The sequence below is a fragment of the Spea bombifrons genome, chromosome 1 (genome assembly GCF_027358695.1).
Source record: "Spea bombifrons isolate aSpeBom1 chromosome 1, aSpeBom1.2.pri, whole genome shotgun sequence".
NCBI lineage: Eukaryota > Metazoa > Chordata > Amphibia > Anura > Pelobatidae > Spea > Spea bombifrons.
Genome location: NC_071087.1, coordinates 1616036 through 1640558, shown reverse-complemented (window position 1 = coordinate 1640558; position 24523 = coordinate 1616036). Strand labels below are relative to the sequence as shown.

At 43.3% G+C, this 24523-nt stretch overlaps 2 protein-coding genes across 2 annotated transcripts; one reads left to right on the top strand and one right to left on the bottom strand.

Moving 5' to 3' along the window:
• The first annotated feature begins 2376 nt into the window (after positions 1-2376).
• Positions 2377-11068, top strand: LOC128467602 (uncharacterized). Its single transcript, XM_053449277.1, has 4 exons — positions 2377-2560; positions 5789-6635; positions 8964-9144; positions 10871-11068. The coding sequence occupies exons 1-4, from the start codon at positions 2377-2379 to the stop codon at positions 11066-11068; spliced, it is 1410 nt and encodes a 469-aa protein (XP_053305252.1).
• Positions 11069-18125: 7057 nt separating this feature from the next.
• LOC128467593 (tachylectin-2-like) lies at positions 18126-20929 on the bottom strand. Its single transcript, XM_053449267.1, has 4 exons — positions 20923-20929; positions 19894-20743; positions 18677-18857; positions 18126-18326 (listed from the first exon to the last, which is right to left on the bottom strand). Exons 1-4 carry the CDS (start codon positions 20927-20929, stop codon positions 18126-18128), a joined length of 1239 nt encoding a protein of 412 aa, XP_053305242.1.
• Positions 20930-24523: the final 3594 nt, after the last annotated feature.

Here is a 24523-nt window from a genome sequence, read left to right as displayed (position 1 = left end):
TCTTTGTTGCAGAGTTCAGGAGACACTGAGACACATGGCTTTTGGTGGCTGGTATGATGCCACTCTCGTCATGTATTTAAATGTTTCTATCACATCCACTCTGTCCTACAAGCTGTGCATATCTGCATATTAGCGTCTTCTCTGATTTTGTTTTCCTGGAAGCCATTCATAAAAGTAGCCAGACCTCAGATTCGTACAAATTGCAAAGAGGCTAGACCCCCCACAAATCGGACGAAAACTATGCAAAAAGCTCACATTCACTCACACTCTCATTCTCGTTCACTCTCTCTCTCACACTCTAAATGTTTCCCTTCCCTGCTGACCACTTCCTGATATTCTTTTTCATCTTTTATCTTCTTCCTTCTCTTCTCTCTTCAATCTTCTATATTCAATCTCCATTGTCATAACCCTGTGGGAACTTCCGCCAACATGGCGGTGCTTGCATTGACATCACCAAAAGCACCAACTGAGGGCAATATGGCGGCTCTTGGGGTGATGTCCTCCCCCGATCCTCCATGAAGGGATGAAGAAAGAAGTCAGCAGATTGAAGATTAGATAGAGAAGAGAAGATAAAATATAGAAGATAGAGGCTGAAGATGGGGAAGTGGTGAGCAGAGAAGGTAGGGAAACATTTAGAGAGTGTGAGAGAGTGAACCAGGATAAGAGTGTGAGAGAGTGAGTATGAATATGTCAGGACTCAGTTAAGCAGGTCAGGGCTCCAGTTGCAGGGGATTTCAGAGGCTCAGTTTGTACCCCACGATGCATTAATACCAGAAGGAAGGTACAGACAGGTGAAATGAAACACACCAGAGGCTGAATAGTAATACTATATGGCAGGGCTTGACAAATTTGTTGTGAATCTAGGCGCCAGCTAAAAAAGTTAGGAGCCAGGATTTTTTTTTAAACTAACAGTTGGTTAGGAGTGATCTGATCATCATCAGCCCAGTTACTAAACTCACAGCATTTGACCTGGAAGCACCCTGGACTTTCAGGTCAGTGCTGTTTTTGTTTTTTTTTTTTTTATTATTTTTTTAATAATGTTTAAATGTTAACCCCTGCAATGCCACGAATGTGTTATACACAATTGTGGAATTGAAGGGGTTAACGCTGCACTGTCGCTCTCATGGAGTGATCAGGCAGCAGGGGAGGGTTGGGGCTGGTCTCCACACTCATGTGGAGACCGAAGAACCCTCTCCCCCTGTCCCTGAAGCTGCCTCTGGCAGCTGGGAAGCAATTGCTGGTCTATAGACCAGCCATTGCAGGGGGGAGTCTCTGATGACTGCTGTAGGCTTCCATGCCTACAGGAATCATCAAAGGGCTTATGGGGGCTCGTTTTTGCTGTTGCTGGTCTGCTTCCAGGCAGACCACCAGCAGCAGAGCCCCTTACAAAACGGGAATTAACCCTAAATGCCGCAATCACGGCATTGAAGGGGTTAACGCTGCCCTGTCGCTCTCATGGAGCGATCAGGCAGCAGGGGGTGTTGTGTCAGGTCCCCACACTTGTGTGGGGACCCAATCAACACTGAACACCCTTTCCTGAAGCTGCCTGTGGCAGCTGAAAACGCTATTGCAGGTTTTCCTGCAATCGCGGTTTCAGCCTACAGGATCACTCGGTGGGAGTGATCTCAGGCTTGGGCTCTGAGTGGCTGTGCTGTCTGCCCAGACTCCTGGGCAGACAGCAGCAGCAGCGCCCCCGTTTTGTGGATGTAAGAGGCTGACAAACTCCTAGGCGCCAGGACAAAATTCTGAATCGCCTGGGATTTGTCGAGCCCTGCTATATGGTCTGTATTGGAGAAGCTAGCAAGTAGAGGCTGTAAGTCTCTTGATAGGGTGCTGTGGCTGGAATGTTAATGCGGCAGAAACACAAATAGGGGACGGGCGCCTCGGACTTAGATAGGGGACAGGCGCCTCGGAAGGAAGGTGCTCAGACAGGGAAACGGACACGCGGCTGGAAGGTCCTCAGACTCAGGGCACTGGACACACGGCAGGGCACAGGGCACACGGCAGGGAGCCTTCAGGCAGAGCAGGCGTAGTCAGGCAGGCCGGGTCAGAACCAGAAGGACAGTATCAACTGTAAGTGAACTTCTCCTAGGCAATTTAAATCTTTTCTGGGAGATACTTGATGTTGCCGCCATTAAATTTCTATAGGATCTATATCTAAGAAGGAGGGACACAATATATTTTAGTCATTATCCATAATCTGTTACTGTATCTGTGATGTCTCATAATCAGTATGTGATTACTCTTTATGATAATAATAGTAATAATAAGCGGTAATCTAGAGATCTTTGAAGCACATCTGTCTCTTTTTACCAATTATTAGACTATGCAGAGCAGTACGCTGAACATAGCAAGGGTGGGTGTTGCCCTCAGCCCATGCTAAGCTTAGGAGCCCACGACAGCTGCCAGTTGACCCCTTTTAATAGCCACTATAGTCCAGAGGTGGAGGCCCAAACAGCTGCTGATGCAGACCTCTCCCCCAATGCTCCCCCTGTAGGCCTTTGCTCCACCTGCTATTGGAGAGCACAGGAATATGATGTCATGTTCCCAGCGGCAAGTGGTTTGCAGAAATGTAGGCACATGCTAGAAGAGAGGCCTTTACCTATAGTGAGTTACAGGCGAGCACAGGCGAGTTCACATTGAACTGCTACTAAGAGCAGCACTGTTTGCAGGACACATATACTGCCTGTTATGAACTAGCAGATAAAGTATTTCTAACAGTAACTGATTCTGCTCCTTGAGTTTATACAACCCACATATTGAAGGGTAGAATGAAGGTGGTGCTGAAGGTGAGGAAAGCAGTGGGAGTTCATTCTACAGCCCACCACCTGGCATCCAGGGCACCAAATAAAGAGGATTATCAGCTAGACCCCCCTGTTGTGTACTAACAGCACTGAAATGCTAAATGGAATTGTTCCATTTTATTGGTATGCTAATTGCATCCATTGGGCCCCATTTTGTGATGTATTCTCAATTCTGTATGTATATAAAATACTGTATTTCGCCATGTATAAGACGCACCTTCATTTTGGGGCCCGAAAACTACACTTCTATCATGCCCAGGTTCCAGGATGGGTGTGATGTTGGCTGTGCTGGAATCTTGGTATGACTGGGCATGATAGGAGTGTTATTGCTGTTAGCAATCATGTAAATTTAATATAGCAATCACACTCCTATCATGCACAAGCAGCCAACACATGTACATCACTTTCAGCCTCCCTGTGCCCTGCCCCCCCTACTTACACATCCATGCTATAACACACACACATATTCATTCATTCCTTCATTCACGCAGACTCATACACCCTCCCCCACCCTTACCTGGACTACAGATCCTCTGGTGCCGCTCGTAGATTTCCCTCTGCGTTGCTCGGACTCTGAGTGAACTTCTCTTGTCCCGCCAGAGAGCAGGAACTGAACGGAGTCATGTGACGTGATGTACATTCACGTGACTCCACTGAATTCCTGTGTCTCCTCGACCGAACAAGAGACACTGCTGTGCAACACAAAGGTAAACGAAAAAAAATCTACAACCACTGTATAAGACCCTGTTTTTACACCCCAAATTTTTAGAAAATAACTATTTCTCATAAAACACAGGGTCTAATCTTTGTGCTCAAAAACTGATTAAAATAAACCAAACAGTGATTGCCTCGATAAAGATCACACTCTTGCTAAATAAATAAATCCAGGACACTGAAGTTTATTCAATAGCTGATATGTTTTCTGGGCATATTTAGTGTTCATGGGAAAGATTAAGAATAAAATAAATAACAAATCAAGGATATAAAAGGAAAAATTATCAATGTGGTAAATGCTTCTGAAACAGTGACTCTCGCAGAGCAGCTGACAGACAGACAGGGAGTTTTGACTATACAGAAATGACGGAACCCGGTAAGAATGTTAACTTATTATGGTGCTTTAGAATTTTAGCTCAACTATGGGGCTTTTTTACTGTATAATACTGTTTTTATATTTGATAGTTTTTTATTTTACATAGTTTCCATTTTTTCACAAAACTCCTTACTTTCTTCAAATGAAGCTAAACGTACCAGTTCACACACACATTCACATACACATCCATGCTTACACAAACACATTCATGCTCTCACTTCTACCCATATACATTTACCCATGCTGGTATGCACACTCACACATCCACTTACATATACACACTCATGCTCACAAATACACAGTCATGCTCACAAACACTGACACATACACATCTATACTAAAACATACTTACACATTCATGCTCACACACAAACATATACACATCCAGGCTCACACATATATACCCATGTTCACACCTACACATAGATACCTATGTTCATACACACCTACACCTACATACCTATTATCACACACAAACACCCATGCTCACACACAGTAATACATCCATGCTCACAAATTTACACATTCATGCTCACACACACTTATACACACACTCACTTCTCCCACATCTTACCTCACTGGTGGAAACTTTCTCTCAGTACCCCCACACTCTCAATGTCTCCCTACCTTTCCCGCATACCTGTCTCCTTTTCCGCAGCTTCTCTTCCTCCTCTTCTTCCTCTTCTTTCATTTCTGATCTGGATTGTCATGGAGCTGGCTAGTCTGACCGATTCCCTCTGCTGACTTGTGCTCCCTTAGCCTGGGACACACACACTCTTTTCCCGGTTTCCCAGTCACTCGCCGAGACTCAGTGTAGGGTAAAACCAAACAAAGACTGCTTCATTTCTTACACACAGGGCTGGATATTTCCAGCAAAACACACATTTACATAAAACAAGATATTGGGATACAAACCGCCCCCTTAATCTGTCTCCCAGAGACATCAGGGGCAGTAATGGGATTAACAGTACAATAGGGTCTCCCAACCTCCACTACCTATTACTGGCCCAAATCAGTTCCAGGGATGGCCGGGGTAAATGTCTGTAGTAGTGGAACTGGGGGGAAGGGGACAACATAATAATGCACCATGGGGTGGAGGGGTCTGATATTAAACTAAAACAATGGCGGTCACTCCCTGGTTGCAGATCCTGGCTGTCTGCCGGAGATAATCCCCTCAAACAGTGATGAGATGATACTGCTGGGGGTAGCCACAGAAGTCTTTACAAACCCAGGGCCCATAGTCAATAGGGAGGAGGCTGGCTGTCAGGCCTCTCCAGTGGTCCCAGTGATGGAGGGTTCTATCACATAGATAACTTCTGAATAAGGGTAGTCGGTGTGGCTTCAGTGCTGAGCGCTGGCATACAGACTTTGCGCTCCCTTGATTTTGGCTCTGTTCCGCCACCAGTGGGCAGTATAGTCTTGGGGCTTGTCCTAGTGGCATTCCACTAATCAGTGACATCTGGGGCAGACACCTTCCCTGCCCCCCCATGCATACTACTGCTAGAAGTACAGGTCCAATATACATTTATAAACACTGCCCTTGTCTCTATTCTCTGCATCTCTCATTCTCACTATGATCAGGAGCTGGAGACACATAGAGAACAGTAAAAAAAAACCTGCATTTTCCTGGGTCCCAAACCCCAGGTTTTTAGTGTTTTTAAAATGTCCTTTTCAGTTTATACTGTATAGTTAGTATGATGGGAATTAGTTAGTGAGGAATTAGAGTTAGATTTAAGTAGGGGTTAAAAAAAAAACACATTAACACAATACATTTTTATTTGTTTTTATTGAAAAACTTTTTAATCAGAGCACACCTATGCTGACATTTGGTAACTGAAGTATGACCCAAAAACAGGAAAACTTATAAAGATGTTATGTTTTCACTGTATTTCAGAGACTATTTTGTTTACTGTGCATGAAGATGATACAGTCCGAGCTGGGCTGCCACCAAAACATTTCAAGGAAAGCTATGCTGAAAGAGCAGCTGTTTTAGGGAAATTTCAAGGCGTCAGTAAAATTGCTTTCAGTCCTAAAGGGGATCTGTATGCTGTCCGTGGTAATGATCTGTACGTGGGACCTATGCCTTCAGCTGGGCATGAGGACTGGTTCTCTTCTGCCAAAAGAGTGGGTAAAGTTGACTGGAATGATTCTCGGCTTCTCTTCTTCCATCCCAATGGGGAACTCTACGTGGTAACAACTGATGGGATGCTTTACAAAGGCCCAGCTCCAGATAATGAACATGTCTCCTGGTTTTATGGAACAGCCACCAAGATAGGGGATGGAGGGTGGGAAAGTTTTGATATTGTTTTCTTTGACCCAAAAGGCATGATGCATGCGGTGGTCAACGATGGCAAGCTGTTAAAGAGAAGTCCACCAACCTCAGTCTATGACGAATGGCGTGAAACAAGCGCCGTAATTGGTAGTTCAGGGTGGCGTAGATATGCCCATTTTATGGCTTTCACTCCAGATGGAAAAATGTGGTGTGTTGAGACCGATGAGGGGAAGATATACTATGCAGATCCGCCAGTCGAAGGAAGTGGCATATATTCTGGAGTTAATGTAGGAATAGGATATACAAGTTTTCGATTACTTGCTTTCACTTCAGATAAAACAATCCAGAAAATGATAAGCTTCGAATTCCTGCCTGATTTGGGTAAAACCGTTTCACAAAGCCTTGAAATCGTTAAGGATGAAACTTATCGGAACTCAAAGAGCTCAGTTCCATTAAAACACACCTTTACGTAAGTGATTAATACTTTTTTCTTCGTTACATTGTTGTACACTGAATGTTTTGAGGGGACTTGTGAGCCAACACAAAGATAATCTTATTGGGGGTCCTGGGATATAAAGTACACATTTTATTGGATGAGTAATCATTATTTATTTTTTATATTGTTGAGTTAGCCATCAACAAGAAAAGTATTGAAGTGAAACTACAAAAATATATTTAGGTGGAGTAATATTTTTTTAATCATGGGTAGCTGGCTTGGAAATTTGTATCTTTATTGGGTGAGACAGACACCAAGTAGTTTTCTAGCAGAATGACTAAGAGTAAAAAAAATGTAAGGAACTAAAACCCATAAGCATCATTTATTAAAAAAAAAGTTTCCTTAATTGGGAGACAAATATGTAGGGCTGCAACAACAAATCAATAAAATTGATAATAATCGATAATGAAAATCGTTGCCAACGAATTTCATTATCGATTAGTTGAATCGATTTTTATCGATTATAAAATGAGGGTTTTTTTAGAGCAAACGCTCTGAAAAATACCCCTAATTATATAATCCGTTTGAGTGACTCACAGCGGCAGCTCCTACTTACCAGTCCCTCCCTGTAATCACTGTGACAACTGGCCCCGCCCCTTCCTTCTCCCAGAAGGCCAGAACCACATGGCTGTGACACTCATCTAACTGTAAGTATAAAATTAATATTTGGGCTGCTGAAAGTTAGGGGAGGTAGGGGTTAATTTAGGGGCAGCTATGGTTAATGGGATGTTTAGGGTTAATTTAGGGGCAGTTATGGTTAATAGGGTGTTTAGGGTTAATTTAGGAGCAGCTGTGGTTAATTGGGGTTAATTTGAGGCAGTTGTGGTTAATGGTGTGTTTAGGGTTAATTTAGGGGCTGTTGTGGTTGATGGGGTCTTTAGGGTTAATTTAGGGGATGCTGTGGTTGATGGGGTCATTAGGGTTAATTTAGGGGATGCTGTGGCTAATGGGGTGTTTAGGGTTAATTTAAGGGTAGTTGTGGTTAATAGGGTGTTTAGGGTTAATTTAATGATGAGGACTGAGGGTTAATTTAATTAATTTAATAAAGTTAACTTAAGGCGCAGTTAGAGGTAAAGGGGGGCAAACTAAGGGGAATCTAAATCCTGGGGGCAGTGAAGATTAACCCAGTACTTATTTATAAAAGTATGGTGTCAGTGTGATGCAAACGGGTCTGTGACCCTATGAGGGGACTATGAGATATCAGGGGGGTATAAGGCATTCCTGGGGATGACGCAGTGACATATCTGGGGGTATAAGGCATATACGGTATATAAGGCATATCTGGGGCCACAGTGGCATATCTGGGGGTAGAGTGGAGTGGCATATCTGGGGAGGGCAGCGTGGCATGTCTGGGAGACAGTGTGGCATGTATGGGGAGGATGGAGTGGTGTATCAGGCACAGTGGCATATGTGGGAGGCAGCGTGGAGTGGTATATGTGGGAGGCAGCGTGGAGTGGCATATGTGGGAGGCAATGTGGCATTTTATCAAAGTTTTTTTTATTCTGCTGTTTGTATTTAACATCATTTGTTTATTAAATTATTTTAAATAAATGAAAAATCTACATTGATTTTTTTAATCCGAATAATCGAAAAAATAATCGGCCAACTAATCAATTATGAAAATAATCGTTAGTTGCAGCCCTACAAATATGATATTACCCTAAATGTTATTGTCTTCAACAGAAGACTAGATATAAAATGAGCGACCAATTAGTTATACAACCATTGTTGAGATTGGTTGTAGGACATATTCCTTGACCATGTAGCTTCAGAGGTCATCTGGTTCGGACGTCTTTGCTGGTCAGTCTCTTGGCTGCTATAGATGGGAATAATAGCCTGGTGTCCACTGTAAATGGTGGACGACAAAGCAGCTGTGAAGAATAGTAGACACTCAGACTGTGGATAACTGAAGGGGACCTTTGGGTAGGCGACAATGCTGGTGCACGCACACTGTTATCTTCATACTACTTACAAACGTGTTCTTTAATATCACTGTGGGTGCCAGATACCTCTTTCTATTGGTTCAAATCAATTTTCATTGAAAGCAGTTTGCTTTAAGTCTTTTTTTAATTGACAAGGTATATTGCATTCATTTCATTTTACAAGGTAAACAGAATGAATCATAGTGATATTTGATGGGGTTCTCATTTTGCAACGGCGGGAACTGTTTTATCCAGAGTTAAGGTTATTATGCACTAGACAATGCACACATTTCGAGTTGAGAGACAGTATATGAGTCGAATGGTTAATACCACACAATTTGTAAATGTTTAACAGTTCTAAATATATTTATTTCTTAAGGTTTCAGAAAACCATGAGGGAGTCAAGTTCATTTTCGCATGACTACGGGCTCACAGCATCAGCTGGTACTGAAATCACATTTAAAGCAGGAATTCCAAAAATTACTGAAGAAGGAATAAAAATTACTGTCGATGTGAGCACAACCAACACATGGAATTTCACAAAGAGCAATGAAACTGAGGTATGAGGTCATAAAAATATGCTCATGGCTGTATTTTCCATAAGGCAGACAATGAACTGGCCTAAGGCCTCCAGCATTTTGGGGCCTGTGCTGGAGGTAAAGGTTGAGTAGTTTTATGGCAGCTCTATCCTTGCGTACCCATCAAATATTAATTTTATCATATGATCATCTCTGTTTTTGTTGACTAATTCCTGCCCACAAGAGTTTTTTGAGTGCTGGGGAGTGGAAGCAATAATTAATAATAATACTTATTACTATTATTATTATTATTATTATTAAGCGCTTCTTACAATACATATATTCATGGGGTATGACAAGGCTAGAATTGACAGACTAAGACAAACCGATACATTAGGTGGAGAGAGCTCGGCTCGCAAGCTTACAATCTTGAGGGACTGGAGTGAGAACAAACGTTAAGAAGAGAGACAGGGTGAGAGGTAGTGTGCTGGTCGTATCAGTGACAGGGAGGTTTTAGCAACTAAGATGGCGCGGCTTCTCTGAAGAAGCTTTATGTATGTTCTGATGTTGCCTGAGAAGCTCTATGGGTCTGGTTGAATTGATCCATCTCTGCTAACTTCCACAGGCTTGTCTGAATGCAGCCTTTTGCTGACAGAGGCTCATTATCAGATAGGCACCTGCATCACCAGTAGCAGAGCTGCCATATGCCTTGACTCCCCACCTTTATAATATACTGTATATTAATCCCTTCTTTTATATTATCCTAATAACTCTCAGCTGGTAGCACATTTCTGTAAGAAAGTGGTTAATGAATAAAGAGGAACTGTACAAACTACTAATTACATTCAGCGTATAAGTCAGGGCTCGACAAATCCCAGGTCGCCATGGCGACTCAGAATTTTGTCCTGGCGCCTAGGAGTTTGTCAGCCTCTTACATCCACAAAAAAATGTGGAGTCTGGGGAGACAGCACAGCCACTCAAAACCCGCCCCCGAGCCTGAGATCACTCCCACGGAGTGATCCTGTAGGCTGAAACCGCGATTGCAGGAAAACCTGCAATAGTGTTTTCAGCTGCCACAGGCAGCTTCAGGAAAGGGGGTTCAGTGTTGAAGTGTGGGGACCTGACACAACATCCCTCTGCTGCCTGATCGCTCCATGAGAGCGACAGGGCAGCGTTAACCCCTTCAATGCCGCATTTTAGGGGTTAATTCCCGTTTTGTACGGGGCTCTGCTGCTGGCAAGCAACAGCAAAAACGAGCCCCCCCACAAGCCCTTTGATGACTCCTGTAGGCATGGAAGCCTACAACAGTCATCAGAGAGTCTATAGACCAGCAATTGCGTCCCAGCTGCCAGAGGCAGCTTCAGGGACAGGGGGAGAGGGTTCTTCGGTTTGCACATGAGTGTGGGGACCTGACACAACACCCCCCTGCTGCCTGATCGATCCATGAGATCGACAGTGTAGCGTTAACCCCTTCAATTCCCTGCATTGCAGAGGTTAACATTTGTCCCCACAAGCTTGTGGGGACTAAATATCAGTCAATGCTGTGCTCCAATGGAACATCAGCATTGAAAGCGTTAAAAAATATATAATATAAAAATATCACTCCTCACCAACTGTTAAGTTTAAAAAAAAATCCTGGCTCCTAACTTTTTTAGCTGGCGCCTGGATTCACAACAAATTTGTCAAGCCCTGGTATAAGTTTATAAGCAAAACTCAAAGAGTCAAATGCGTCATTAAATATGTGGGTTGTTTTTTTTATGCCCCTCAGGTCTCCTTTTCAACAAGCACCGATGTGGAGGTACCAGGTGGGAAGTCCATCCGTATTATAGCGTCAGTCGTGAAAGCAGAAATGGAAGTACCCTATCGGGCCAAGGTCCGCACTGTATTTGGCTATGAATCAACCATCGAGGGCACGTGGAGAGGAGTCTCACACTTTAATCTGACGGTTGAACAAGAAGACATATGAGACGCCATTTCAGTCATTTAATAATCCAATAGAAAAAAAAATGAAAAAAAGCTAATAGATTTAAAAAAAAAATGATTCCCAATGTAGTAAATGTTAGCGACCGGATACGGTCATGAAATCATATCTTAAATCAAATAAATAGCTATATGAAGGCACTGATGGGGTGTTTTTTTAATGATACGGTACAGAGCATTAGCGCACATAGGGTGATTTAACCCTTTTGTTAAAAGTGTCTTGTAAAGTCTCTCATAGACCTTCTCTTGGGAGGCACAGCCTGCTCCCTGCTCCTGGCACAACTGGCTTCTACTTGATAGATCTTTTCTTAATGGTGCTCTTCCACCTTGGAGCCCTCATAAATACCCCCTGATTGGTTCTGCATCATGTAGAGGGAAGTTAAAGAAACCTGTCAGCCATTTTGTTTTTCTCCTTAGTGCTCCTGTCACTTAGGAACTCTGTTTAAAAAGTTTATTGAAATATTACATTTCCCTAGAAACAGTCCTGCCATTCCTCCAAAGATAGGGTTAATGTTGGGATAAACATCTATGTGAAACAACAGCCTATCGAGTAACTTAGATCCAAAGAGTTTCAGGAGTGCCATAAAATTAAGATTGAAGTGATTTTAATATCGGTGATTTTAGGATTTGATTGATTTGAAAATGAAATGATGATTTTCATGCGGGAAAAAACATTTATTCTGGCCATTAAACAGACTCAAAAACCCACGTACCCCTTTTAATAACCAAACACAGCTTTAGTATTACTTGTTCTTTCTTATGAGCCCCATATCTGGTTCTTGTATCTGAAATGTGCATCCTGGCAGAATTCGTTTAGTGTGGGGCAGCGGCCAGCTCTGCACAGAAGGGGTTAATGTTCACCCGCTGCCAGTGCCGATGGCCTTACAACAGGGCTTGACAAATTTGTTGTGAATCCCGGCGCCAGCTAAAAAAGTTAGGAGCCAGGATTTTTTTTAAACTAACAGTTGGTCAGGAGTGATCTGATCATCATCAGCCCACTTACTAAACTCACAGCGTTTGACCTGGAAGCACCCTGGACTTTCAGGTCAGTGCTGTTTTTTTTTTTTTAAATTGTTTTTTTTAACCCTTTCAATGCTGATGTTCCATTGGCGCACAGCATTGACTGATATTTAGTCCCCACAAGCATGTGGGGACAAATGTTAACCCCTGCAATGCCACGAATGTGTCATTGAAGGGGTTAACGCTGCACTGTCGCTCTCAGGGAGCGATCAGGCAGCAGGGGAGGGTTGGGGCTGCTCTCCACACTCATGTGGAGACCAAAGAACCCTCTCCCCTGTCCCTGAAGCTGCCTCTGGCAGCTGGGACTCAATTGCTGGTCTAGAGACCAGCCATTGCAGGGGGAGTCTCTCTGATGACTGCTGTAGGCTTCCATGCCTACAGGAATCATCAAAGGGCTTGTGGGGGCTTGTTTTTGCTGTTGCTGGTCTGCCTGGGCTTCCAGGCAGACCACCAGCAGCAGAGCCCCGTACAAAACGGGAATTAACCCCTAAATGCCGCGATCGCGGCATTGAAGGGGTTAACGCTGTACTGTCGCTCTCATGGAGCGATCAGGCAGCTGGGGGGTGTTGTGTCAGGTCCCCACACTTGTGTGGGGACCCAATCAACACACAACCCCCTTCCCTGAAGCTGCCTGTGGCAGCTGAAAACACGATTGCTGGTTTTGCAGCAACCGCGTTTTCAGCCTACAGGCTCACTCCGTGGGAGTGATCTCAGGCTCGGGGGCGGGCAGACAGCAGCAGCTCCCCCATGTGGTGACTCAGCCTCTTACATCCACAATTTTTTCTGGATGTAAGAGGCTGACAAAACCTAGGCGCCAGGACAAAATTCTCTGTCGCCATGGCGACCTGGCGCCTGGGATTTGTCGAGCCCTGCCTTACAATATTCATCTGGCGCTTACTGCTGTCTAGTGGGAGTGGAGTGCTGTAACATCGGACTTTGTGTGGCTTGCGCTGTCCCCTTGATATGAACACAATCAGGGTTACGCTCTATCTGGGAATACTGGCACAGGTAGACAGGTTAATGCCAAAAGACATACACCATGGCAAGACCATCACAGGACCGAGCACAGCAACAAGAGATAGGGTAGTCTTACTGCATCAGTAAGATCTCTCTCAGGCAGAAATTTCAAGGCAGACAGGGGTTTCCAGGTGTTCTGTCCAATATCTTTTGAAGAAACACAAAGAAATGGCAGTGTTGATGACTGTAGACACAGTGGTCAGCCAAGGTATCTGAGGTATCATCTGGTTTTAATTTAAATCAAGACAACTCCTTTATCACAGACATTCCCATGTTTGTCCCACAATCATTATAATGGAGTCATCACCCGCAAGCAGGGCAGCCATTTAAGGTTTTGTGGGTATCCTTGAAGGATAGGGGCGCTTACACAACTTGTTACGTCGGGACCTGGACAACACAGATAATGCACCCACTATGCAGAGACATATTCCCAGCACGGAGCGTACAGGCAGAAAGTCCAAGGCAGATGAACAATACAGGGCCAGAGGCAAATAATCGTGGTCAGGAGATTCCGAGGTCGGGGCAGGCAGCACGGGAGCGAGGTCAATAAACAATCCAAGGTCTGGTACACAATGAAGGCAAACAAGCGAACGAGCACCCAGAGCAACATACAGTGACTCTTTGAACAGGCACTGTGTATATAGGAGTGTGTTTAAATAATGGACAAGGCGGGAAAACGGACTGTCGGCCAATGGGAGAAGACGTGATGTAATTGCGCCCGGCGCCATAGAATGGCGTCGGTGTGATAAACAAAAGAGTAAACGTGTGCTAAACCCGCGAGAGGGCGCGCATGCGTCATCGCGAGCGAGCCGCCCACCCGCGGCGGAAACGGTAGGTACAACACAACTCACATTAGAATCAGAGACAGAGATACACCAATTACCAGACATGGAAGCTGGTGTTAATATGGCACAGGTATGGTGTCAAATATTAGGCTGGCCAAAGAAAAAGAGAAACTATTGCTAAAAAAAGAGACCCCAGGTACTATGTCAGGTAGTAGGAGTCTCTGTGCAGGAACAGGTTCAGAAATTCCACATGGGACAGTCATGTGTACACGCACCTGCTACAGCCTTAAACCTCTTCTTAGGCATCATCTACAGGCACAGAACTACGTCTGTCCTCTCCTCTGATTTCCAGTTCTCAAGCAAGCTTGCAAGATTTCTCCAAGGCGGCCCCCTATCCTCTGGAATGCCCTCCCCGGACTATCTGTCTTTCCCCCTGCTTCGGTCCTTTAACAAATCCCTGAAGACCCACTTCTTTAACCCCTTAACGAACAATGACGTGCCAGACACGCCACGCAAAAACAGTCACTTAACGACTGGCTCCTCCTGGGGCGTCTAGGTCAGTTTATCACCTCCTAAGCTTAAATGGTGTCGGTGAAACGCCTCAATAGCGAGGCATTCAGGGACATCGCACACCCAACCCACATCGACTGCTCCGGAGAACGGTCACAACCGCCACTGCCAGAGACTTTGCCACTCGCAAGATGGCAGCGTTCTTTAAAAAAATAGTCCAAGAGGGACCTCTCCAGACACTCCTGTGAACTCTGGCTCCACTTGCCCAGCTTTCTAATCACAAGGACAGCGGTGGGAGGTCCCGCTGATGTCGGTGGGTGGTCCCGCTGACATAGGGGGTTCCCGCTGATGTCAGGGGAGTTCCCGCTGACGTTGGGGGCGTTCCCGCTGATGGCAGCAGGAAACACCCCCATTTAAAGGAAAAATGGTCGGGGAGCGGGGCATGTCAAGACCCCGCTCCCGCGACCCAGAGGATTCAGGTCTTGACCCGGAGAACCGGAGAAGCAGTGCTGACCCGGCAATCTCCAGGTCAAACACGGAGAGTTCTCAGGTATGCTCATACAAATTGCTGATACTTCTGACTGATGCCAGGACTGATATGTACACAAACGACAAACACTGAGAGTGAAAAAAAAATTATAAATAATAAAAACAACCCAAACTACATATAAAAAGGTGATTTGAGGGCACTACCATGCAGCGGGATCCTATTCATGGCACCTGGGAGAAATGGCAAAAGAGAGAGAGAATTCCAGCTGCGGGGCCACATTTATAGCTTTCTGTAACCCTGCAGCACATGAGTCCCTTTCCATTCAGAGTCCCCAGACGGTCCACAGTTCCTAAAATATTTGATGTTTTGGGTGACTTCCTCTCCATTTCACATATGAGTAAAATATGCTTTATAACCAAGGTGCAGGTGGCGGGTCAACCAAACCCACATAATTAGCATAATTTAGCTCTGCCTACAGGTTATATCACCGTGTTCCCACCAACACCGCCATGCATCCTTGGTATGCGGTAGATACATTTGCAGCACAGCATCTATATCAGGCTATTATGTATTCTCACACCTCACTCTTATTCATGCTCTCTCATGCTGTCTCACTCATGCCCTCTAACACTCTCATGCAATCTGTCACTCTTTCTTACACTCCTAGGTTCTCATACTCTCTCTCTCTCCTTATACATGTTCTCTCATTCTAACATTCTCATTCATGCTGTTTTACACTCTCCCTCATGCTCTCTTGCGCACTCTCTCATACTCTCAATCTCACACACACACACTCATATTCACACTCTCTCACTCCAATGCTCTATCACTCACTCTTATGCTCTCCCACACACGCACTGACTGTCAATGTCTCCCTACCTTGCAGCTCCGTCTTCTTCTTTTGTCCTCTTCTCCCTGGTACCAGCTCCGCTGACCAAGTCCTCACAAAGCATTTCCTCAAAAGGGCCAAAGGCGAATAATCCGGGACAAATAGCGGAACAAAAATATGCCTGGACAGTGCCTCAAAAATCAGGGCTGCCCCTGCAAAATCGGGACAGATGGCAAGTTTGTCATTCAATGCCATGCAAAGGTTACAAATATATAATATGACCCCATTTCAAGGCCTATCCGGTAACAGAAATATGAACAAAAATATGAAAAAAGAAAGACTAAATAATAATAATGTCTCTACCTCTTCTACAGGATCTGCTGGCACTGAATCAATGTCATGTAAAAGTATATAGAATATATATAAAGAAGTATATAAAATGGCTGCACTGGGCCAGAATGATATACTCCTACACACAGGCAGTGTTCTGGTTCCAGTAAAGCCCCTTTAGAGCCACCTGTATTTGTACTCTTTTGCTTATGGTTCTATTCTCCATAGCAACTGCTACCTCTGACCTCTGCAGGAGCCATTTTGTTCATCATTCTTTTATAACTGAAGCTCTAGATGTGAGACTTTCTTCCCAAGCATTCGCTCCTAGATAGCATTGTCTGTAAGTTCTTATAATCATTCCTGGTGGTTAATGTTTGTATTCCCAGCAATGCTGTTTTTTTTCATCTTCCATGTTTAGTAATATAGCATTTTTTTTACTATCTATGTTACCTCAGTATTTAGCCAGTCACCACAGCCTCCATTTTGTATTGTGTATCAATTAGACTGCATTCTCCAACCGGTTAGTTGTAACCCTTGGATATTTTACAATGGCTGAATATTTGGGGACTAGTGCCCCCAGGTTAATTAACCCCTCACCCACTGCACACAGGGTGTGGGAGAGTGGAATATGATTATTGTCTCTTACTGGTTTATTTTCATTTATTTGTTTGCTAAAATATATTTGTTGGACTCCATTTTAGTGAATATGTTGGCGCACAAAGACTCAGCTGCGTCTGCTCCAGTTGACTTTTTAGTGAATAGACCCTTTTGGCAACCGAAACTTACTGCACACAATACGTGGCAGCCAGAGACTTTTACGTTGGGGTCTTTAACTTTCTTTTCCTCCCGGAAAGCTTCCGCCATCTGCTGCGGCCTCTGCTGCTCCATTGGCTTATCCTATTTACTAAAAAGGCACTTAAGTCTCTCATAGGCCTGAGGCTTACATCTTCTCAGGACGCACTCTGACCCCCTGACACAACTGGCTCCAATTAGTTAAAATAAGGGATATCCTGATTGGTTGAAAAGTCTCTGGATGAGTCTATGGCAAAGTGGCAGGGGGGGGGCATAGGCTATTCAATCTTTGTTGATTGGTTCGGCGGCGGCCATGTTTTTTTGGGGGGGGCTTTTCTACAATGTCCACAGCTAGCCTGACTTGTGAAGCTTCTTTGGATTGTAGCAATTTAAAAGTAGCCTGTACATGTATGGGCTTTGTTGTGAAGGGGTTAAGCCTTAGCGTTTGTTCTCCTGATGTTGTCACTGGCACCTTGCAAGGTCTCTGTATTTTTGGCTAAAGCATGTGGTATTAAAAAGGGGTACACGTACAACTCTCCACAGGAACGATGCCATTTTGCGCCTAACTGGGCTCCTACTGACTAAGCGCTGAGACATAAATAGTATATCCTGGCCTGACGAGCTTGTGTTCCATTTTGTGTAGCCACCCTCCAGCAGCTGTTGGCCTCTGCATTAAAGAGGAGGCCAGGCCTTTACATTACATTAGCCAACATAAAGTATATGATACAAAAAGACCGAATCATTACTCGACATGGATGCGCGCAGCAGGCTGTATGGAGAGTGTTGGAGCTGGGGGATAAAAAGGGTATTTCTTATATCCTTGCATTAAAGTTTTACAGCAGATCTGATGTCATTAGAGTTTAAATGATTTAAAGAAACATTTCCCCCCCTCCTCTACAGTTGTCCTTAAATTACCCGTTCAGCGTTTCACTTTTACACCCGACAGTGGGGACCGGGAAGCTTCACTATATTTACAAAAATGATATTAAAAATGAATTCACGCTGGCAAGCCAACGAAAACGATCTCAATCATTAACCTCGAGGCACCAAATTCTCTGTGCTGTTCGATTAAAACATAGCAACACACAATCGGAGCCTTCATAGAATTCTTTATTTTGGGGCATAAATGGAAGATTATGTTTCATTATTGCTTTGCTGCTGCTGATATTTACTACACTGAAAATCAAGCGAAAAATCAGATTTTTTCTTAAAGCATTTTTCCGCGGCATCGTTCAATGACTGCAATCTGAATGTCGGATACGAAACCTCATCATTTTATGTCTTCTTGGTCGACTCTCAGATTGTAATGGGTAAGCCCTTTCCATTTGCCCTCGATGGTTGTCTCGTAGCCGAACATAGTGCGGATATGGGCACGATACGGCATTTCCATTTCTGCTTTCTTGACTGACGCTATCATACGGATGGCTTTGCCAGCTGGGATCTCCACCTCACTGCTTGTAGAAAAGGTAACCTAAATGAGGTATTAAAAAAAAAACTTTTGACTCTTAACCCCTTAAGGACCAGGCTGTTTTTTTTCAGCGTTCTCAGGAGGGTCTGCAGGGTCTGGAGAGACCCTCTGGGAAAAACTTTTTTTTTTTTTAAAGGACACCGCCATCTCTCGCAGTGGTGGTCCTGACTGCTCTCCGGACCACTCGCTGTGCGTCCTTGGGTGTGTGTTCGGTGTCGCTGATTGCCTCGCTGTCGAGGCATTTCAAGGACACCATTGAAGCTTTACATGACATGTGGAAGAGGCTCATATCCTATACCAGTGCCCTGCCCCCCCTTATAGGAAACACAACATAAACATAAATTGGTACTTACAGAGGTCTCATTGGCCTTGGTGAAGTTCCAGTTATGGGATGTACTCGTGTTGACAGAAAGCGTTACTCCTTGTTCAGCAACTAATGGAACGCCTCCGTTAAATGTAATTTCAACACCAACTTCACACATGAATCCATGTTCATGAGTAAATTCACTTGACTGCGTAAGGGTTTTCTCAAATCTAAAATCAATCATTTTAAATTGTTAAAACATTTTAAAAAAGACCTTGTGTGCTTCACTACAAGTAAACATGCAAGCTTACTTAAAATATACATGGTTGGATTCAAATACAATACTCAGCTACAAAAAAAAAGAAACATGTACAGTTTTTAGTTCACTTGGTGAAATCAGGATGAGGTTACAATAGAAATGTTATGCTTTCAAATCATTTAGAGGGGTATTCACCTAATTAGAATATTTTCAATACAAAGGATGCCTACAGAGGCATTACAGAAATAACTACAGGAAAAGCTTTCGAACTCTAGAGGTTGGGATGTGGGAAAGGTTGAGCTTGACGGACAGAAGCCTTTTGTTTCACCTACTATACTAATTAACTAATAGTGAAACTGAGTACCAAAAGCAACCCTGTGATTGTTAAGTAAGAAATATACTTGAGTGTGTTCTACACGGCAGCCTTAGCATCCACCATTGACAGTAAGCACAAGGCTTTTCATTCGTTACCATCCTTTAGACACCCAAGATAAGGACCACCTTGGATGTCTTTATAATAGATCTGTATCACATGGCCTCTGATACTATGTTAAGGAATAAACACAAAAAGGAACATCATTGCTTAGAAATCTTGGCCTCTTGGCCTATCTGTTGTTTGCAGACAATGCCATTTAGAAGGAAAGAACAAAAAGTAAAAGACAATTGAACAAAAGAACTTAATCTGCCGCTTAAGAAATTAATACATGACAATTTGTTATATTACTAAGTAATGTCCTCTGATGGAGAGGTTCCTTGGATTTGACGACTTTTTTTGCAATAAGTTTATCTTAAAAACATAATATTAATATTAAAATATAAAAAAAACACTGCTATTGATTAGTTAAGTAGCAAGGTAATAACGAAATAAATATAGTAATTTATAGTAACTTCAATCAGTTTTCCTAAAAAATGTTATTTTTTTTAATCTGAAAACCCATCCACATAAACATTTAGTGTTTATAGGGTTTGGTAACAATGTAATGAGTAAAAAACAATGAATTACGTACGAAAAGGTGTGGTGTAATGTAACCGTGCTCTTTTTGTTGTAGTATATTTCATCGTTTACCACTTCAAGGGTTTCTGAAATAGTTTGACCCAAATCAGGCAGAAATTCGAAGCTCACAATCTGCTGGATTATTTTATCTGTTGTGAAAGCGACAAATCCATATTGGGAATAACCCTTTCCTAGATTCTTTGCTTCGTATTTGCCATCTCCTGCAACTGGTGGATCTCCAGAGTAAATGTCACCCTCACCATATTCAATACACCATAGTTTTCCATCTGGGGCGAAGGATATAAAGTGGGTTCGTGAAACCCATTGTTGATTGCCGATTGTTACACTTGAATCAAGCCATGATTCAGAGAGTGAGGTTGGTGGACTTCTTTTCACCAACTTGTCTTCCAAGGTCACTGCATGCAACATGCCTTTTGAATCAAAGAAAAGAGCATCCAATGTATCCCAGCCAGCGCCCCCTATCTCGGTAGCTTTTGCATAAAGCCAGGGCACATATTCGTTGTCTGGAGCTGGACCCTTGTAAAGCTTTCCTTCATAGGTGGCTGCATAGAGTTCCCCCTCAGGATGGAACAAAAAAAACTTAAGGGTATCCCAATCACCTCTGCCCACTCTTTTGGCAACAGAGAACCAATCATCATGTTTGGGTGAAGGCAGAGGTCCGACATACAGGTCTCCATCTCGAATAACATACAGCTGTCCTTTAGGACTGAAAGCAATTTTCCTGATGTATTCTAATTTCCCTAAAACAGCTGCCCTTGCAGCGAAGTTGTCCCGAGGATCATGTGGTGGCAGCCCAGCTCGGACCGTATAATCATCTCGATCCACGGTAAACAAAATAGTCTCTGAAAGTATAATGAAAAAATAACATTTTTAGCATTTGCTCAATGCCGGACTAACGTTAGACTCTTATTTATACCGTTGATGACTCATAGAATGATTTTGTATATACTTGGTTGAGGGGGAGACCAGGTGAGGCTCATTATTTTTTGTGGGGGGCAAGGGTGTGTGAGTTTCAACTCACCCTGCATGCGCCCCACCCCAGGTAAAACTTACAAGATTTAAATCCTTTGTTTTGATCAAATTACCTGGGGTTTCTTTTACCAATTTAATCATATATTTGTTTCACTGCTTAACTATATATTTTTTTTTTATTTTGTACACTACCGTTCAAAGGTTTTGGGTCACTTTTCAAGGATAACAAGTTAATGCTCGTGTGATGCTCGTGTTAAGCTGTAATTTTCTTCTTTCTCAAACAAGTTGTTCATTTTTTTTCAGGACAAGAAGGGATTTCTTTAGATGGCATTATTACCATATAATTTACTATAAAAAAGTATGAAATTTGATGACAAATGTAGAAAAAAAGGACTTTTACTTATCTATAAAAGCTAATGAAAAAACTGCTAAATAGTTATTGGGTAAGAAGTAAAAGTATCGTTTTGCTATTTCAAAACCATTTTTTTCCAAATCTGGTAATTCTGCCCTATCTGCTATTTAGAACTTTTTTTGGAGCCTGTCAGTTCAATCTACCCCATCAAACAATATATGATTGAAAACTAGACACCCCAGGGTATTCCAAATACTAGTATTTTCACTCTTTCCAGGCACCAATTCTACTACCAACCATTGTCAAAGTTTGTATAAATTTACCACTCCTAGTATATGTCGCTGTCACACAACACGCCAATATGTGTTCAGCAACATCCCCCGAGCACAGTGATACCCCATGCATGGGTTTGTTGGGTTGTTTATGGGCTAAAAGGCCACATTTGTGAAGTGTACATTTTTCAGATTTGAATTTTAACATGTGGTTATACTGCCCCCATGTGTTTTTTTGGAACATTGTTCACCCGGCCAATTTTCCCCCTTCAAACCATATATGTTTGAAAACTAGACACCCCATGGTTTTTCAAATGCATGTATTTTAACCCTTTCCATGCACTAATTTTACCAGCATCCTTAGACAAAATGTGTGGTGTAATTTTTTGTGTTTTTTTCACAAACACTGTACTTCAAGTATGAATTTATCACTCCTGGTAAATGTCGCTTTCAAATAGCACCACGATATGTGTTCAGCAACATCTATTGAGTACAGTACATAGGTTTGCTGGTGCCGATCTCAATGTTACTGAAAGCCTTGACATCAGGGCATTGCAGCAACACAGTCTGAGCTGGATTTCTGCTTTTTCTGTGCTTTTATTTTTTCAAAACAATAACATTTCGAAATGACCCCAAACATGAATAATATATTGATACAGAGGAAAATGAAATAAACCACATTACTTGCGATTTTGCTTAATATTTCTTTCATTAGTTAGGTGCCACTGATTTTAAGTGTAACTAGTGCTCACTCTTCTCATCAAAATAGTCAGTTACAATTTGTCATCACAAAGCCAGAGAGTCTGAACTTCCTTAAAAAGCTGGGGAAATGCCCATATACTTGGAAAATACCGTATTTGCAAATATCTGAAAAATACCCCTTGTCTTATAATCAGGGTCGTCTCATAATCAGACCTCAAATAGGTCTGACCATGAGACTAAGATCCAGATCCCCCGCAGCGGTGCAGGGGACCTGGATCCTCCTGCCCCCCGACCCCACTTACCGGTGCTTCTGCGTCCCCGGTGTGTAGCCAGGGCAGCATTCCCCTCACCGGGGAGTTCTCTCTGACAGCCGGGGAAGGTCTACGCGATGGACACAGACAACCCCCCCCTGCTAACCGCACCTCCTCCCGGCTGCAGCGTAAGTTGCCTACGCAAATCGCGTAGACGTCTACCCGCTGCCCGGACAACACACCGGGAGTCAGAAGCACCGGTAAGTTTTCTTTTTTTGGGGGGTGTTAAATGGGGGGCATAAGGCATTTCTGTAGGCAGAGTGCTCTATGATATGCCTTTTAACCCCCTTAATGCCACTTTGCCTCCAGAATGCCTTTTAACCCTCTATATGCTACTCTGCCTCCTGAAATGCCTTATACCTCTCTATATGCCACTCTGCCCCAGGATATGCCTTTTAACCCCCTAAATGCTTTAGTGGCATATAGGGGTATAAGGCATTTCTGGAGGCAGAGTGGCACATAAGGTGTCAAAAGGCATATCATGGGGCACAGTGGCATATAGAGGGTTAAAAGGCATATCACTGGACATAGTGGCATTTAGAGGGTTAAAAGGCATATCACTGGACATAGTGGCATTTAGAGTGTTAACAGGCATATCATGGGGTACAGTGGCATATAGGGGGTTTAAGGCATTTATGGGGCAGAGTGACAAGCCTGGGGGCAGATGTTCATAACTGGGGGGCAGGTTGGAAAATAAAAGGAATTAAAAACAAAATATTTTTCTTAATCATAGCTTTTATTAAAAAAGTTTATATAGTTTACATGAATTAACATTTACTGGTAAAACTTTTTTCCTATAGGTTTGTCTTATATTCAGGCTTTTTCTTTTTTTTCCCTAAATTAATATTCAGATTTTGGGGGGTCGCCTTATAATCAGAGTCGTCTTATAATCATTATATATATTCAATATTATATGCATTGTAGGTATTACCGTGCAAAATCACATGACAATGTCAAATCTGCTCAGAAGTGACTTAATGTACGTACAGGAATAGCATGGAAGAGAAATGTTAGAGGTCATAATCTAAAACTAGATGGTCAGAGGCTTAGTAAAGGTTTACTTTACTGAGAGGCTGGTAAATATACCCATGTGCCCTGAACTTAGATTCAGGGCATATGGCTCCTGAATCTAAGATGAGGACTGAGGTTTGAGTCTTTACATCGGTGTCTCCAGTCTTAAGACCCACATCTTCAACTCCCTCAACTCTGCCTCACACTTGCTAGCCTCAGTACTTATGTCCAGAAATATTGCTTAATTAGTATTTGCATTGAGATGCGCTTGTGTGGCTGGTCCATCTCAAACATTGGTACATTTGCCTCTTGTTTAATATACCCTTAACCCTTTTCTGATGGTAAGCTCATTTGATCAGGGCCCTCCTTCCATTTTATTTAAGCCTAAATGGATGTACCTCGTACAATCAACCTAGCCAGCTCAAGACCGCTCCTACATATGTCTTTACGTCTCATAAAATCTACAAATATGTGTCAGACCTAAAACAAATCTGTCTACATTCTAATTAGACAAACTCTAATCCCGATGTTTCTATCACCTCAGCGTTGCGCTATTTTATGGCCTGGAGAAAGCCCAGTCTAGGTCTCTCAAGTCATCCCTAGAACAGGTAGCGTCTTGCTGCCCTCAACTTCACCGCATCATGCTGTCTTATGACGCGCCTACCCATGGGGGCGCCACAACCTATTTCCAGGAGAATCATGCCTTCTCTCGTTACCTGTTTCTGGATTGCCATTGTGCTCCTGCAAGCTGGTTCTCCTGGCCCTTGGCCTGACATTATTTTTCCTGAACTTATCCAACGACCTAATGCTGCAATCTACCTTTTACCTTTTCCCTGCAGCTGTTTTCCTGTATCCAGCATCCTGCTCTTGCTCACTGGTGCTGGCCTGTTTAGCCCGGTCACTCAGTGAGTGACCACAGTTTGTGGCCACAACTGTTGATGTTCTGCACCCCTGAGTTACGGACCATGTGCGGTCCTGATACCTGCTATCAATCGTGTTAAT

What these genes read in the sequence shown, in the direction of transcription:
- LOC128467602 (XM_053449277.1), top strand. Translation starts at nt 2,377, where the DNA reads ATGCTAAGCTTAGGAGCCCACGACAGCTGCCAGTTGACCCCTTTTAAT. An exon ending in CATGTTCCCAGCGGCAAGTG is followed by an intron (nt 2,561 to 5,788) that starts GTTTGCAGAAAT and finishes ACTGTATTTCAG; the next exon opens with AGACTATTTTGTTTACTGTG. An exon ending in CCATTAAAACACACCTTTAC is followed by an intron (nt 6,636 to 8,963) that starts GTAAGTGATTAA and finishes TTATTTCTTAAG; the next exon opens with GTTTCAGAAAACCATGAGGG.
- LOC128467593 (XM_053449267.1), bottom strand. An exon ending in ACATTACACCACACCTTTTC is followed by an intron (nt 18,858 to 19,893) that starts GTACGTAATTCA and finishes GATTGATTTTAG; the next exon opens with ATTTGAGAAAACCCTTACGC. An exon ending in CCAAGGCCAATGAGACCTCT is followed by an intron (nt 18,327 to 18,676) that starts GTAAGTACCAAT and finishes TACCTCATTTAG; the next exon opens with GTTACCTTTTCTACAAGCAG.